The 17680-nt window shown below is 43.0% G+C and overlaps 1 protein-coding gene across 1 annotated transcript in view; it reads left to right on the forward strand.

The window, feature by feature from the left end:
- Nucleotides 1–4761: 4761 nt before the first annotated feature.
- The window catches only part of LOC306968103 (TSC22 domain family protein 1-like), a 33835-nt gene continuing 20916 nt past the window's right edge, over nt 4762–17680 (forward strand). Inside the window, exon 1 of the mRNA XM_079563395.1 lies at nt 4762–7835. Coding sequence (XP_079419521.1) covers nt 5482–7835 — 2354 coding nt within the window. The 5' untranslated portion in view covers nt 4762–5481. The remainder of the gene's footprint in view (nt 7836–17680) is intronic.

Consider the following 17680-nt stretch of genomic DNA (forward strand, 5'->3'; position numbering starts at 1 on the left):
CATACAAGAATGTATGTTTTATGCCTAAAGATGCCAACAATTTCCCATCTTTTCGGTGACGAAATCTGAATAATGGATAGAGCTACATTCAAATTTATGGTTTCATTTTATTGATGAATGAGTTGCCAAGACTTTTTCAGAGGGGATTTAGGATTTCTTGTTTAGTTTTTTTAAAAATCTGTTTTTTTGTGTAAAAATGTGTAAAAATGTAATTTTCGCCTTATTTTTTGACATTCAAAACTCAATAAATGGGGCTAGGGATTAGATAACAAAAAATCCCTGTGAAAAAATCTTCCAAATATTGTTCAGTCCAAGGGTGGAAAATTTGAAGTCTTTAGGTCCGACAGAAAAACGTGTTTTGAGAAAAAGGCCCTTGAAATTGCATTCTCCCATATAAGTCTATGGGGGAACATTGAATCAGCGCAATATTTAAACATGTTATTGTGAAGATTAGGTGTATTTTCTGTTTCCGGGTGAAAGCTTATATGTTCAGAGACCAATTTGGCCTAAAACCTGAAAACTGAAAAAATTGAGTTTTGCCTGTAGTGTCTCCCCTTAACACCATTATACTTCCACAAGTCGTAGCTAAAAAGAAAATGTATGAATTAAAATAATTATCATTAATATCAGTCAGTGGGTCCATGATCTCTCTGTACAAGACCAAAAATTTCCTCAAAAACTAAATATTTTTTCCTCTATATATTAGTATAGGCCTTTAGAATGATGTGATGTCACCTGCAACCCAGCAATACCCTGATGCCCATCCTGATAATGAAAATGCTACTTTTCAACAGGACTAATACAGACTTTGAGACTATAAAATGCCTCCTATGACTCCATTGGATAACGTGTGCTTGATGTACTGTGAAGGCCTTGAATCCAAAGCAGGTTTTGGGATTAATGCTCGTCTGAAGTGTATATGGTGAAGCAGCACAGTCCAACAGCAGCAGTCGGATCTGTGGGAAGAAAGCCTCATGAATGAATGCGGTTGGCCATGACATTTAAACCTGCGGTATCGGGGTCTCTGTTGTTTTTGTTCGGAGGAGGGCCGGCCAACATAAATAAACCCGGCACAGTAGACACAAGCCCCGAACAGACTACACTGTACACCGCATCACTGGGCAAAGCTGCAGGATTTGGGCTGCTGCGGTGGCTTTGTTATTTTAAGACTTTTTAAACAATTTCTGCCTCTGCATTATACTGAGCAATACCAAATGACTCCACTGAGGCTTTCAGCACAACCAAACGTTTTGAGTTGCTTACACCAAAATAATTGCAAACCAATGCTTGAAATGCAAACTATACAGTAACTATACAGTAGCAGTTTGGAAACGCTTTTGAAGACATGAAACTGTAAGTGAACACATAGGATTATGTAGGAAACAAAAAAGGGTGAAATAACTTGTTTTATATTTTAAATTCTTCAAAATTGCCACTCTTTATTCTTGCCATTTTCTCAATGATCATCATAAGGTCATCACCTGAAATGGCTTTCAACAGCCCTGTGAGGTCAAAACCATTTCTGGTGACTATATTGTGAAGTTCATTGAGAAAATGTCAAAAGTGTGCAAAGTCGTGATCAAAGCAAAAGCGCAAAATTCAATAGCCTATGTTGGGGTAGGCAAGTCATGGAGGAACGATTTTCTTCACACAATTGTAGCCCAAAGTAAAGCACCTTTTTTCTACAAATATAAGTTTTGGGGGTAGGCGCTCATAAGCTTTTGCTTCAGCCTACTCCTTTTGAGCAAAATGTATGCTCAAATAAATAAATAAATAAAAAATAAGTTTTGCACATAATGTATGGTAAATGGTCTCAACTTATATAGCGCTTTTCCACGTACATTAGGCACTCAAAGCGCTTTACAGCAAGGATCCACTCACCCATTCATACTCTCATTCATACACCAATGTACGCAGACACTGGGGGCAATGTGGGTGAACTGTCTTGCCCAAGGACACAACGACAGTGTGCACTTTCAGGAGGTGGGATTCGAACCCCCGACCTTCCAATCATGAGACGACCTGCTCTACCATCTGCACCACTGTCGCCCCATGACCTAATGGGGTGCTTTGCTGGGAAATGTGAAAATATTGACAGTAATTTCCACATTTTAGAGTCCTTTTCACATGTTTGGTCTTTGATTTATGAATAAATGTTTCTTCAAAATTCTCTTGGGGGATAAAGGTTATGCTGGAGGGACGAATTTGGGACCCAAGGCCTGACGTTGCCTACCCTTGGCCTATGTGTTCATTCATGAATGAATGGCCTTCAGTGAGAATCTCAACGTAAATAGCCTTAAAGTAAAATAAAAAACATTTTTACATACATGTCGGGAAATTCCATTGAGTTTTCAGAATCTCTTTTTCAGGGGAGTCCTGACATAAGGAGGCATAAGGAGAGAACAAACTCCACACAAAGGACCAACATTGAAGAAATTGAACCCAGGATCTTCTTGCTGTGAGACGAAAGCACTCACTACTGTGCCACAGTGCTGCCTTACATGCATACTGCATATTATAATTAGACAAAGTTAAGCGATCCGTAGGGAAAATTGCTTGGTAACAGTAGCTCAATGTAAGAGTCTGTTGACAGATGAACCTTGTCCATGTCAGGGAGGAGTTCATCCAATGTCCTCCTGTCCCTCATTGTCCCAAAAATATACACACATTTATAATAATGATTTCAGTTGGTCTATTTTATGTAAATTCTGATTTTTAACATTTGACACATTGAAGAATTCATTTACAAACCTTTTTAGACCACAATCTAAAGTTCATAGCCTCACCTAATGTATGGTTTCAAAACAATCAATTGTTGTCACCTTAGACTGTGCGTGTGTTTTCAATGACACAATACCCCTGCCTTGTTGGTATTGTCAGACACTCCGCTGTGTGTAATCTGAGATACAGCCGTCCCTTGTGCGTATGCATTGTGGTTACACCCAACAGAGGCTACATATGGTATAATTTACCCTGGATGTCTGGATATCCTCAATGTACTATAGGAGGCAACTGTATTCGGCATAATTTAATCTTCTGTATATAATCATATTTCTACTGTACAGTCTGTAGCACAACATTTTATGTTTTTTTTTTGCCCACAGTGATAGTGTGCGCTACATTTGCTGACAGCCCCAGACGCTTACACTGCAGAGGACTCGTCTGTCTCATCCTCACTGTATTGATGGATATAGCTCCTGCTGCTGCTATTCTGAGATTCAATCAATTTTTCGCACTTCCCTCACTTCACAACTGTTCACTGTTTGCTGAATGGTGGGCTTCCAGGCATCACCTTTTTTTTAATTTTGAGATGATCTTGGTGGGAGTGTGCAGTGGAAATGCTTGTCTATTTGTTCATGCACTGGTCAGATTAAACCGAGTGCAAACAAGAACAATCTAAACCAGGATAAACCCGGTCTTAACCCAGGTCTAGACAAAGGACTCCTGAGTTAATACGAGAGAAAACGCAACACCTTTTCAGATATGGAAACACTAATCATAGAAATATTCATAAACTTTCCATATTCGGTGGCATGATACTAACTCTGTAGCCTCAGCTGTTGTTGGGCAGACTGATGGAGCATCGCCGCCAAATTGTGCCAATCTGTGCCAATCTGTGCCAACCACCCCCTATCACCACATTCAGGTAAGTTGTGTGACTTTGTGCTGGCTCTCAGTCAAAGAGTGACCACAGTGACCGAATGAAAACTATTGCAGTGACTGTAGTCGTGTGAGGTGTCTTACCTGGTGGCGAGTCTGTGCTCAAATTGAACCAACAACCTCCTGCTGGTAAAACACCACTCACAAAGCCACCGCTGCCTTTTTGCCTCTAAAATGTTAGTCACTGTAACCAGCCCCTTTTGAAAGAGATAAAATGATTTTTTTGTCAAAGTAAATTTTTGTTCCCTGTCATTACAAAAGCCATGCAACATTGTCTTGTAGTAAAATAAAAAAATAAAAAAGAAGAAGAAGAAGAATGGAGAAAAGAAATACATGAGCTAATCTGTAGGCCTGAGGTTTTCTATAGTGACATATAAACAGCATGGGGCTATCACGGTCATGGGTGTTGTCAACAGCGACGGAAAACACCAGACAGAATGAAGATGGCTATTTACAACAGAGTTCACTGACCGCGAGTGGCCACACGTAGGGCAGCAAAGGTGATGTGTACATTCGCCTGCATGGCCTGAGGCCCCAAACAGCGGCTGTGTAGAATAATCGCTCACTGGTTCTCACCTGTCTGCAGAGAGATCTAGCAGCCCTCTGTGCTGCTGTTGTGCACAACAACTTTGCTGTCGGATCACTGTGGTCATTTGTTTCTATCACAAATAACTATTGAGTCACAGTTTAAAAAAAACAAACAAACAATAATTTAACCTAATAATCAAATGATACTAGTGCGCATGCCAGAATTTGACATGATTAATAACCGATCGTGTTAAATCACGATCACAAGAGATGCTGCAAAAATGAGGCCAGTCCAAACTTGTTTCTGTGACTGACTGTTTTAAAAAAGCCGTAAGCCTAAATGGCTCAAATGAAGCTGCCGTTCCTCTTTTTTTTTTTTTTTTTACTAACAAAGTCTGTGTAAATGATGTCTCTATCATAGGCTTTAGTTCAGGCCTCGGTTATGTGCCTGTTGTTGCAATGGAAATAAGGCATGATGTCAGAAAGTGTGTTTGGGGGAGCGCCTCTGTGCGCCGCGCTGACTCGCTCCGCGCAGTCTGCTGCTTTATGTCTGGCGCACGGACCATGCGCGGTCGCCATGTTACGGAGCTCCCTCCCCTCAGCCCCGTCACAGCGGACCACAGCAGCGGCACAGGCTACACTGAGCAGCGCTATCGGGACGACCAGTGATACAGCAAAACCCACGGCACCGCCACGGCTGGCTGGGATGGATTAAAGCTTCTTACGCCATCGCTAAGGGGCCTTTACCTATTTTACGGACCTGTGCATTGGATTTAAGGTTGATGGTTTTGATTTCTTCTCCATTTGAGCAGATCGAGCAGTGAAAACAGACTGTAGTCAGTGTTTAGCTGCTAGCCGGTGACTCCTCGATCCGGCTAGCACCTAAATTCAGCACTGACTTACTCAGCAGCTCTTCAGTAGCATTACGAAGGGATTTTACACGTCGTCCTGCTTTATGGAACTATCATCATGTTAGCTTGTGATTAAATCATCGTTTTAATCGGATAACACCGGCAAACTTCCCAGGCATCAGCTGACTTTAGCTTTAGCTGTTGAGCCAGCACCACTAGCCTCCGCCGCTTCTCCGGAGCTAACGGACAACAGCGGGCTGTGCATGAGAGGCTGAAACCAGCACAGCTTTGACCGAAACTAAACACAACAGTCGCACGACTTTTGGAAATATTTATTTTTGTTTGTGCTGTCCAAACGCAGTTGTGTCAAAACGGCGCCCTCAACGAACAGCAAGTTTACTGCATACTGTCAGAGAGCGACTACCCCCCGGATCATCTCCAAATGCATCATCCGGAGCCCGCAGACTCTGGCAGCGGCAGGAAGATGGCGCATCCGACCGTCTTCCATCGGAGGGGTAGTAACACGGGCACCGGGAGCACGGCGCTGTCACCGCCGGCAAACTCCGTGGTCAACAACAGCCACGTCGCCGTGGATGAGTTTCAGCCCGCCCTGTTGATTCAGTGCCAACCGCCCGCTGGGTCTTCCTCTCCGGGTCCTCACCACCCCCCACCCCAAAGTCTGAACCTGCTGTCCCAGACCCAGCCATCCCAGGTTGCAGGGGCGCAGATCAAGAAGAAGAGTGGTTTTCAGATTACAAGCGTGACCCCCGCTCAGATCTCCGTGAGTACTAACAATAGTATTGCTGAAGACACCGAAAGTTATGATGACTTGGATGAGTCCCACACTGAGGATCTGTCCTCTTCTGAAATCCTGGATACGTCCCTGTCCCGGGCTAATGACGTGGTTGGAGCAGAGAGAAGCTCATCTGAGGAGACCCTTAATAACTTCCATGAAGCAGAGACCCCAGGTGCTGTCTCTCCCAACCAACCGGCTCACCTGCACCTGGCCCCATCGCACAGCGGAGCTATGGTGAACGGGAGCGTACATCACCATCATCACCATCATCATCACCATCAACAACAACAACAACAACATAAACAACCCCAGGCTTATGCTGTATCTAGTACTGGGAACCCCCCAACTGCTGGAGCTTCATCTAACGTCACCCTGAAAATGCCTTCAAAAGTGGGGGCCGGTCAGGAGAGTGTTTCCCAGGCTGCACCTCCAGGTGTGGGGGCCCAGCCTGTGGGGGTTATGGCCCCGGGAAGTGTGGCTGGAATGCACTGCTCTGCTGTGGGCACTACAGTTAGCATAGCTAATCCCCAAAGCAGCAGTGTTAGTAATGTGAATATGTTGAGCTCTGCCAATGTGCCTGTGAGAGGGGGAATTAGCACAAGCGCTAGCAGTAGCACTTCTGGGTTTCCTCTCAATGTGATGAGCAGCAGTGGAGCTAACTTCACTAGTGTTAATGCCAACATTCTACAGCAACAAAGCAACCAAAACTCCAACATTACTATGACTCCTTCAAGTACTGCTGCTGCTCCCAGTGCCTCAGCGGGGATGGGTGGTGTCCAGGCCAGAGTTGGATCTGCTGTGCCTCCTGTCAGTGCCCCAAATACACTACCCCCACAGTCAGCACCTGCTCACCCCACCACAGCTCCTCACACGGCCACCACCAGCTCTCGCTTCAGAGTGGTGAAGCTGGACTCTAGCTCTGAGCCCTTTAAGAAAGGCAGATGGACTTGTACAGAGTTTTATGACAAGGAGATGCCTGCCTCTGCACCCAGCTCCTCTGCCTCGGACAGCAGCTCTGTCAGTGTGCGTCAGTATGTGACTGAGAGCTTCACTGGGCACTCGGAGCGCGAGACCACCAGTGGCAGTTCAGTGAGTAGCTGCGTGAGCACATTGAGCCATTACACTGACAGTATGTGCAGTGGAGAGTCCTCACAGCATGCACAGGACTATTCCGCTCCTCCCCAAGCGTTTCAAGGTCCCGGAGCCATAAACCACATTTACTCCCAGGACGTCAGCCTGTCCCAGGTGAAGACATCTGTGGCCCAGACAAATATGCACCCAGCAGCATCCATGGGAACCCTTTCACAGCAGCTCACCTATGCCCAGGCAGTAGCTGGTCAGCCCACTGGCCCTGCTCCAGGGCTCTCACACCCACAGCAGGTGAACTATCCCCCGCCACAGCAGTCTGCTCCCGTCCCGGGGCAGGTGAGGTCAGAGTACACCCAGTCTGTGGGAGGCTCCAACACTCCGATGATGGGAGCCCCACAGCCGCCCCAAACACTGCACCATCCACAGCCCCTGAAGCCCACAGCCCTTCAGCCCACCCCTGGGCCCCCTCATGTTGGGACCATGGCTGCACACCTGGACGCCCCACAGCAGAAGCCCCAGTCTCTCCCAACACAAATCCAAACACCAAGCATGGCCCCCACAGGGCACCAAGTGTCAGGTTCTTCTATTCCTCCCCATAACCATCAGAGTGACCCTCAAACCATCGCCCCACCCGGCGGAACAGGGGGTAGGGTTACCCAGAACGTCAGCATCGCCCAGGCCCACGCTGCTCAGGCTAGTGCCTTGTACGCCAGCCTGCCCTCCTTCACCACCACCCAGCTGCAGGACGCCCAGAGACTGCTCCTCCAACATCAGTCTGCTCTGCTGGGGCTGCCCAAGGGCCCCGCAGCAGACATAGGAGCCACAGCCGCCCTGGGACAAGAGGCCGAGGGCAACGCTGCTGCCAGTGCCTTAACCACATCGACCAAGGCCGTCGATGGAGAGGATGATGGGTAAGACTTTCACTCTTGTCACTGCACATCTCTGAATCATAAGAGGGCTGTTTACATATGATGCAGGTTGACAAGGAGTTTCTTTTAGTGCAGGAACATTCACAACTGATTCAAAGCTACATTTGAGTGCTTCCTCCTAATCAGAGCTCTGTTTGAAGTTTAATGCCTGTCACCAGTTGCTGTCTGTGGTGTGTGATGGAGCCTTAAGTGCCTATCTGGGACAAGACCCGCTCACAGCGTTGGCCACAGCTGGAGGTGATGACTAGTGACTTTATCAGGAGTCTGCGGTGATTTGATATCCGGTGTGTGCAGTTTGTTTCAGGTTTTACAGGTCTTTACTTGCTAAAATTGCAGTTTCGATTTGACTGCGACTAATTTTGCAGCACTACGTTCAAACAAATAGATGGATGTTCCTTTATTTACTATTACCATTGAGTGGGGCTGTTTGTCTTCTGTGTTGTGTGTTAAAGAAACTTTGTCCTGTTAAGCGCCAGTAGATGCCGTGTATCTTTTACTTATTGACATGAAAGGTATAGTGCAGCAGTCTTCCTTTCTCTCCTGCTCTAAAAGCTTATTGATTTTATTAAGAGCTGCCTGACTTGCGCTTTGTACCCCACAGTCTTCCCTGTTGCTCTGTCTGTCATCGGGATCGCCAAAATTGTCGCCGCAGTTTTGAACAAGGAATTTTCAGCCTTCACTCTTGAGAATCACATTCATGGTTCCCAACATCTTGCAGGAAGTTGTTGACAATTTTCTGATTTCCTCCTTCCTGGTTTCCACCCATTTCTTCAAGTCAGGAAGGTTATGTCGGCTTGGTTTTCAACACCAATGTGTAACACTGATTTTACTTGATGAAATCTCCACTGCTAAACTAATAGAAGAGTAATAGAAGAGCATTTCAGAAGACGTCTAGACTATAACAGGACTCCATGGAGACAGGATATTGTGTTGTTTGCTTAAATAATTGCAGTCTTCGGGGTTTGTTTCAATCTCAATTGCCCCACTCAGACCTTTGTCCTTGTCTCATGTCTCTGTTCCTCTAAATTTGCAGATGTGCTGACAATTATTGGATGAAGGACCATTCCATTTATTACGTTATGCAAACGAATGATTTGAATTTGATTGGAAGTTCCTCCCGCAGAGCTGCATGCATTATTCAAACTTCTCCTTGTTCTTGGTTGTAAGTGTCAAGAAATGAGCCAATGCAGATTTTTGTGTTTTCGACAGCAGTTGTTGTGGTGTCCCGTACAGAGCCTTGTTGCCATATTAGCGGTGGCTGTCAAACACACGCGCCTTCCTTCTATCCAGGCTCGTGTCAACAAACCTCACCATGTGTTCATGTGTGGGATGACCCTCTGTCCCACTAAATCACAGGCAAAAGCACCGAAACACACCGGTCTCTTCTGTACCGGAGCTCAGAGGGAGGGTGTTGTTTAGGCAGCACACAGGATCTTTTTACCGCTGTATGTGCTCTGTTTGTGGGGGCTTCATGTACTGTATGTTTGCAGGTCATGACACCTGTGAGAAAGTTATTTATCTTTGAAATCTAGTCTACATCTGAGAATTTTGTTGTGCGGTTGTGGAGTTATTGGCTTGGTCTTGCTGACTGAATACAGTTAAAACGTTTCATCTTTGTTTTCAGTCAAGTCTCCGAGGCCTTGTGCTGTCAATGTTTTTTTTTTCTTTTTAATTATAAACCCTTTATTACATAGTATTTCCTGTTTCTACTCGGTTACCCATTTTTGTCCCTTGTTGAACACATGCTTGAAGCCATGAAGTGTATGACAAGCGCGCGTGGGTAAGCAAGTTCTTTTGCCAGGAATACGACTCAGTGTTAGTCACCAAACTCCAAATATTTCAGCAGATCATAGCGCGTTCAGATGTTGGTAAAGGTTTGCTGCTGCTCTGTAACTTTTATTGAATAGGAGGACACTATACCCCTCCGAACAATGCACAAGTGTTTTTATTTTCCATTGCAGGCAGTGATAAAAATCTGCAAACTTTGAGTATTTGTTCAGGATTAGGTCCACAGTTGCTGTATTAACGTTTTGGCTACAACAAATCTCCAATCTACCACTTTTGATGCTGTTGTGAGAAAAAATGATATCATTTTTGGTGAGAGAAGACGATATTAAATGTTTTATCAGTTTCGGTTATATGTGGATACTCCCAGTAATAGCAGAGTAGGGCTTCTTGGTAACTTTATGTGTTGTATTTGTGAAGCTATAGCAGAGGGCAGTGGGACTGGCAGACAGGCAGCAGTGATGGCTATCTCTGCCGCTGCAGTTTTCGGTATAATCTCCCCGTTGGCAGCGCCCTCGGACCGCTGCGCATTGTGTGGACCTCAGCAACCCCAGCCCCCCCCCCCCAAAAAAAAACAAAACCTCCAACACGCAAAGGAAGTGACCTGATCTGACCTAACCCCAACCTGGTGAGCAGAATGGACCGGACCGGGCCGGACCAAACCAGCCCGTAACCCGCCGCTGGCAAATCCCACCATTGTACACAGGCGCCTGTGTTTCCTACACTGCTGCCTGACTGTTGTGTTTGAGTGCTCACTTGGGAGACGTTTTATCACGGTGCGGAGATGGGTGTCCAGATGTTTTGGCTACTTTGGTGTCCTAAGTGCTTTAGCGGGGGGCCACAAGGGGCAACTTATCGGATATGGATGAAAAAAATAGCTCGATTGTAGTGATGGGGCGGCATAATCGATGATTTGATGTCATCTCTTCTCTGATGCTGGCAGTTTATTGTATTTTGGAGACTAATGTTTCTTCTTCAGCCCTCATTTAGAAGTATTTGGTGTTGGTTTAGAGGTTCTGGCATTAAAAGGGGGTATTTTTGCAAGTATTTGATAATAATCTCAAACTCTTCTTTATCACCATCTTTCATTTTGTTGGTTAGGAAATGCAACACTGATCTAAAATGGCTAAAACAAAATATTGAGCAGTAAGGGTGGGCCATATCGTATCGCGTATCATTATCGCAATATAATTTAGCAATTTTTTATATCGTTGTGGACACGATTTAAGGTGCTTATAAAGTGAAATGAAATGAAGGATGTAAGCTGCTTGAGTAGATTATATTTGCAAGGAAATGAGTATTGTTAAAAAAAAGAAAAAAAAAAAAATATCACTGAATTATTTTGAAGTAATTTGTCCATTGTCAAATATATCGTCAAATATATCGTCATCATGATATTTCTCCTTTTATATTGTGACATTGAAATCATTTGTCCATTGTCAATTATATCGTGAAATATATCTTTATCATGATATTTCTTTTTTATATTGTGATGTAGATTCTAGGCCATATCGCCCTTTCCTATTGAGTAGCTTCACTTCCTGATTTTCAAGAGATCTCCTCATAAGCCCATCCTTGCCCAAGCCCAAGCCCTGCTCCCCTTTGCTGTTTCAAGAAAGAGAAAAAACACTCGACCCGTGTGGCTTTGGTGAAGCTATGGCGGGTGTTTTTAAGTTGTGATGAAAGGATTAAGCTTAAAAGGAGGGGAAAGCATATCTTGGATACGAAGGACCTCAGGAAGGGCCCTTTTTGGGAGATGTCGCTGTGGTGCTAAGAATAGCCACTCGCAAAGATTACTCAAAGATGCACAAGTGGCTCGACACACAGCTCCAGGTGTGTTTTTGATGAACATTGTAACATGATAAAAGTCTATATCCCCCTTTTTAACAATAAGAAATTATTTAAAAAGCTGCTAGATGTTAGATATAGAGGAAAGTTTTCATAGCAATAACAATTCAACACTGCTTGTCTAATAAGAAAACCTAATCGTAACTTTTCTCTTATAAGCATTGCGATCATGATTAGATCTGTCATTTATTTAAAAAAATTGAGTTTCAGTGTATTCTAATCACGTCTTGAAGCCTAAGACAGAAATTAACTGCTAGACGAAAACCGCGATGCATTTCAGGACACGTTGATAAAAGTGTAAACTAAAGGGTTGGCAAATGTTGCGTGTGATATTTATATTCCAACAAACACATTACTGTTTTCGCCGCACATGACCGTATATTACCTGCCCGCTGTTCACCTTCAGCATGTTGTTGTTGGCAGGACATTTCAAATTCAATATAACATTATCCCTCTATGTTCATGGGCTTACCACTTTATTACATTGTCCTCTACCCTCCACAGTAGCTTTACATTGTCCGACCACATGCTGCGTCCATATGCTGTTTATGTTGGCACGGCAGGTGGATGAAACGCCATGATTCCCGGCCTCAAGTTTCTAATGTAGATGAAATTTGTTTCGGATAAATTGCCTCCTCAAATGTACTTTTTATTGCATTCTGAATCTGAGCCCTTTGATTTCCGCTGCATTGAATTACAATTTAGCAACGAGTTTCATTTTCCCCCTTCATCCAAAACATCATTGCAGAATGTGACATTGCTTATAGCAGGTTTTATTATCATTTTACAGACATACACAGTGGCATGGAGGAATAAGATTAGTTTATAATATGCAATGAAATGAAAAAAGATACACCAGGACGTTATTGACTCCTCCTCATAGATGTAGTTTTGTTATTCACTCGATAAATAAAAAAGGAATCTAAAGTCTTTAAATGAATTGTGCCAAAATTAAGACCTTAAAGGAACAGGCCACAGTTTTTTCCATACTGAGATATGTTCTTTAAACGAGTTGATCCGTACCTGTCTGGTCTTTGTGCGTGCGCGTGGAAGAGTGCGGTAGCTTCCAACTTCATCCCCGTTTGGAGCTATAGGAATATACTGGGAGAGGCCAAATGCTAACAACATCTTTGGTCTTTTTGCGTGACTGAGGGCACATAGTTGTTCCATACTGAGATATGTTCTTGCCTGAGTTTAGACGAGTTAATACGTTCCTGTCTTGTCTTTGTTCGTGCCCGTGGAAGAGCGTAGTAGCTTCTAACTTCACCCCGTTTGGAGCTTTAGATACAGACGGCATCTCTGGAATTGCCCATATATGGTCATGTTTAAAAACAGTTAAGGGGGAAAACAAGTTGGAGAAAAATCAAAACTTTCTCTAATTATTCAAAAATTACTTTAACAAATGCTGAATTATGAATATATTTTTCTACTAAATAAAGATACAAAGACATGGGGAGGATCAAAGTCGTTCACAGCCCATAAATACTTAAAAAACGGAGAATGTAGCATCATGTTAGCATCGGGCTAATGCTAACGGTTAGCTAGCGCTAGCTACAACTGCCGTTTTTTTCACTCAGTCAATCAATCAAATTTTATTTGTATAGCGCCCAACAACAACCAGAAGGGTTTTTTCACTTCTACTGAACGATCTGCTGTGAGAAAATATCCATATGGGCCAGATTTACACTTGACTTTACTTATGTGATAAATAAGTTAATATATTTCACCAGAAAATGGCTAAAAAGAGTGGACAATTATGTTTCTCTAAAGATTCTATTTTCCCCCTCGACGAAGCCACGCCCTCTTCTATGACGAGATGCCGTCTGTATCTATAGGAATATACTGGGAGAGGCCAAATGCTAACAACATCTTTGGTCTTTTTATGTGACTGAGGGCACACACAAAGACCAGACAGATCAACTCATCTAAGCTCAGGTAAGAACATATCTCAGTATGTAAAAACGGTGGCCTGTTCCTTGAAACATTAAATTGGATTCAAACTGGCATTAAATCTAAACTTTTTGCAGACTTTACTATTTTTTCATGCAAAACCTCTGATCTAAAACACATTCAGCTGCAGTTTCCCCGTTGTGTCCAGTTTGTTTCTGGATAACAACATTTCCCTTCATTCCTCTGTTTTATGGAAAGTTAACAAACCAAAATGAAATATGCACAGATTTGTTTTGTTTGTGGCATTGAAAGTATTGTATTCGGGCATTAAAATGGTTGCCGGATGTGTTTACTTTAAATGCAGGGTCGGAAAAGTGTGACATTTACCCGACATTGTTAAGTTCTAGTTCTCTTCATGTGCTGTTTTTCTGCGCCAAAGCACACACAAAAAAAGGTGAATTTTAAATGTGGTTTTTCCAGTCTCTATCGGAGTGTTTGGCCAAAAGTAAACACCACTTGTTATTGTGCTGCTGACACCTCCCCTCCTTTTCCACCGCACAGACAGAGCCAGAGAGCCCCAGAACACGGCAGCGCAGCAATGCACTCTGGGTAATATGAGACGCAACATTTATTTACTATGTCTGTCCTGGTCAAGCGTGTGAATGGAGGGCTACGCTGTGTTGTTGAAAAGATGGTGGCCAGCAAATAAAAAAACCTCTAATACATGAGCTTAATCCAATCCGATCCTTTTTTCTATTGCACATTTTATTACACGTTTCCAAATTTTACACGTGAAAAGAGCTTGTCATCCAATATGTTGTGATAAAGCGTCTTTAAAAATGATTTCTGTCTATTAGCGCTCACTCCCTTGGCCATGATAAAGCCTGTGACTTTATTTTCGTCTTGCACTTAGTAGTATGCCGCTCTGTGTCTTTGGCCCATTGATCTGCCACCCCCCTTTTCAGCGGGTTTATTTTTCCATCAATATAACGGAACTGTTTCACTCCGAGTGCAGTGGGGAAAGTTAATGGCTTGTAATGGAGGATAATGGACGGTGTTTTTAGGCTGCCTTTCATCACCGCGCTGCCCTCCTGCCCCTGAACAACTGTGTCTTACAAGAGGGTGCGTTGATCTGGAGATGAGCCGTTGCTGCACACAAGGAGGGGAAGAAAATAGTTAATGGAAGATTATTATTTGTCAGTAAATATTCACGTTACCTGCAAACCTACTGTATTTGTAGAATTATTCTCTGCATTTTTAACCAGTGCCTCGGGGAAACAGACCTCTGTGCAGCGCCCGGGGACCATCTCCAGTGGATTTAGGCTCTTGTGCATGTTATGGGAAGGACAGTCCCACTCGGCCCATGTATTGAACCCTAGACCTTGCTGTGAGACACGAGTGTTAGCCACTGAACATGTTTGCATAAACTCTGTCAGAAATACATTTTCAAAATCCGCCAACATAAGTAAATCATTTTTTGCGATATATCGCAATATTTTGAGGGACAGTACAATGCCGATATTTATTATTCTGATATTGATACTGTTGGTGACATCGTGTATATTAACTAGAGGTCGACCGATGTGGGTTTTTCTTAGGCTGATGCCAGTTATTTTTATTTGTATTGGCTGATGCTGATATTCTCGACTGATATTATGGGCTGATTTTTCCAAATGTTGTTGTCTATAATCCTGTAAAAACATAAATACTTGGCAACTCCAGCAGATGCCAGATTTATTGTATTACTTTAGGTGATTCAATCATAGTTTCTGTTCCAGCTTTGATTAGGTGCCGTTAGCATTAGCATGCACCATTAGCATTAGCATACTGTTGCTAGCCACGGCATTTTGCATGGCGATCACAAATACAATTGTGGTGGGTAAAACTTACTCAGCGATTGAATACTCCAGGTTCTCCGTTTCAAAATGACATGCAGCTTGTCCATATTGACTGAGGTTTAGTTGATGAAACTTGTATTTAACAAACTTGTAGCTAACCAATTTGCTTTGCGATGTTTGCGCTCAAAGCTTTTATCGGCGCTAGCTCGGCTGATAGCCGATATTGTAAAATCCCCAAATATCAGCTTTCGACCTCGAATATTAATAACTGGTCATGCATGTGAATGCAGTAGCAGTGCTCTACTGCTTTTACAGTCAATAGAGGCCATTTGTAAATAAGATTAATTTGTGGTTGTTTTATTTTATTTATTTTGTTACCGATTGGAGGACTGCTAAAGGGAACTGTGAGGTCCTTCTTAACCCAGTATTTGTTGTTACAAGTGTTTAGTCTGAGGTGAGCTAAGGATTTCTACAATAGCTGCAACATGAGAAGCGAATACTTTGAAAGAATGCACAGTATCAGATTAATGCATGACCTCAGCTGTATTAAATGGCACAACCTGGCTTGTAATATTTCAAAGAAAGCTAGCTTATGTTTTCACTGGATATATCCTGTATCTTTCACCACCGTTTTAGGTTTAGGTTTTAGTGGTTTTGATAGTAAATATATCAAGAATTTGGCAACTACAGACCAAAATACAAATATTATAAACTTAAGAAAACCTCGAATGCTTGAAAATATGGTTGATGCTTTTGTATTTTGAGTAAATCTCCAAAATAAAATGAGTTACCACAGAGTTATCATATTTTTATTTCTTAATGTGGGAATTTTGACTTTTTGTTGCATCAACCACTTCATAACCATTATAATAATGTTACTCATAATTTAGTAACTAATGCTAATGATAATAATTATACTGTCCCTTTCCTGGCACATTTGTTATCTATGCATACACATATTTCAAACGGCCAAACACTGAAGCTGAGTCCATCCTTTCCCTGACCTACTTTTGTTCGCTGACCCACTCCTCACCCGGCCACTATATTAAGATGACTCACAATGACAACCGTTAGCTTTTTGTGCAGTTGTGCAAACTATTGGAGACATTTGCCAATGAGGCTGAAACAAAATGAAAACCTTTTTATCTCGTGTCTTGCTTCACATCGGTCAATGCCATTTTTCATCTAAAGGTTTAGGATCTGGGGCATTTCCAGTCTGCTGCTCTGTCGCACACCTGCTCCACGGCTCTAGAAATAGCCTGTTGTAATTCTCAACATCCTGCTTAATTAGATATACGATCGCAACAGGTCACATAACCCCGAGACGGAAATGAAGTTGGAAAAAGCACATTAGAAAGTGGAGATAACGCCTCACACCACCCCCAAATGAAAGTCATTTTGGAGAGGGACCAATGCAATTTAAACACCGCCTAATGAGCTGCAGATGTTCTCTGATAATGGTCCGTTTGTTTTAAATCGCGGTTGGTTAGTCACCTGACATGCACACAATTGCTCCGGCCTGGAAGTAGATAAATGTGGTAATTCATTCTGGGGTTTTTTTGGGGGGGGGAGGCTTGGCCGGGGTAATGGGGGGGGGCTGGGATGCTACTGTCACTGCCCTAAACATGTGGACAATGTGCTGAGTCATGGGCGGCATTCCTGTGGTCTGTCCAGTCAGCTTCAGGAATCGCACACTCACACGCACACAGTTCACAACCAGAAGCAAGGGGGAAATGTAGGAAGTGTTGCTCAGATAGCCTAGGTTGTTCCCGGCTGTATGTATGCTTCAAATTTGGTTTAGATTTTATAACCAGAAAGAAAAATGGAAAGCGTAGCACCCGGAGGAACATTAGGGTTAGGTGTGGGGGTTTCTTGGTGCCTCTTCACTGTTGCAGAAGAAGACATAGCTCATTTACTTTAATCTTTATTGAAGGGACAATGTACAGAGGCATTGAGCTCAAAGAGACCGAGATGTACTGCACCAGATTATAGCTAAATAGCTAGTTTCCATCCTTAGTCCCTGGTTACATCAAATTATAACAGTATACAGCATGACCATTCATACTTCTAACAGTCAATCATATAGAAAGTCATATGAAACTTTACCAATCACACTACATTTCATTCTGCATAAGTCCAATCGCCAATCCTATTTACGGACACATTTAAATACATTAAAATAATTCAGTGCTGCCCCAAAGTGGTTCACAATGAATAAGCAAAAGCTACATTTTGTCATAGAATAATGAAGGACCTAAAACCAGCCCCTGTGAGTGCCTGCAGGTTTGGCCTCTCCGCAGCCACTTTTTCGATTCCCCGGTAAAGGTACTATAACTTCTTTTGATTTTTTTAAACTTCATTGGGGAGATTATTCCATTCCTATGATTGCTTTATATGAAAACGCTGATTGTGCTAGCTGTTTATTAATATTTTTGTATTGCTTAGCTTTGAAAAAAAAAAAAACTT

The sequence above is a fragment of the Gobius niger genome (assembly GCF_951799975.1).
Source record: "Gobius niger genome assembly, chromosome: 9".
Lineage (NCBI taxonomy): Eukaryota > Metazoa > Chordata > Actinopteri > Gobiiformes > Gobiidae > Gobius > Gobius niger.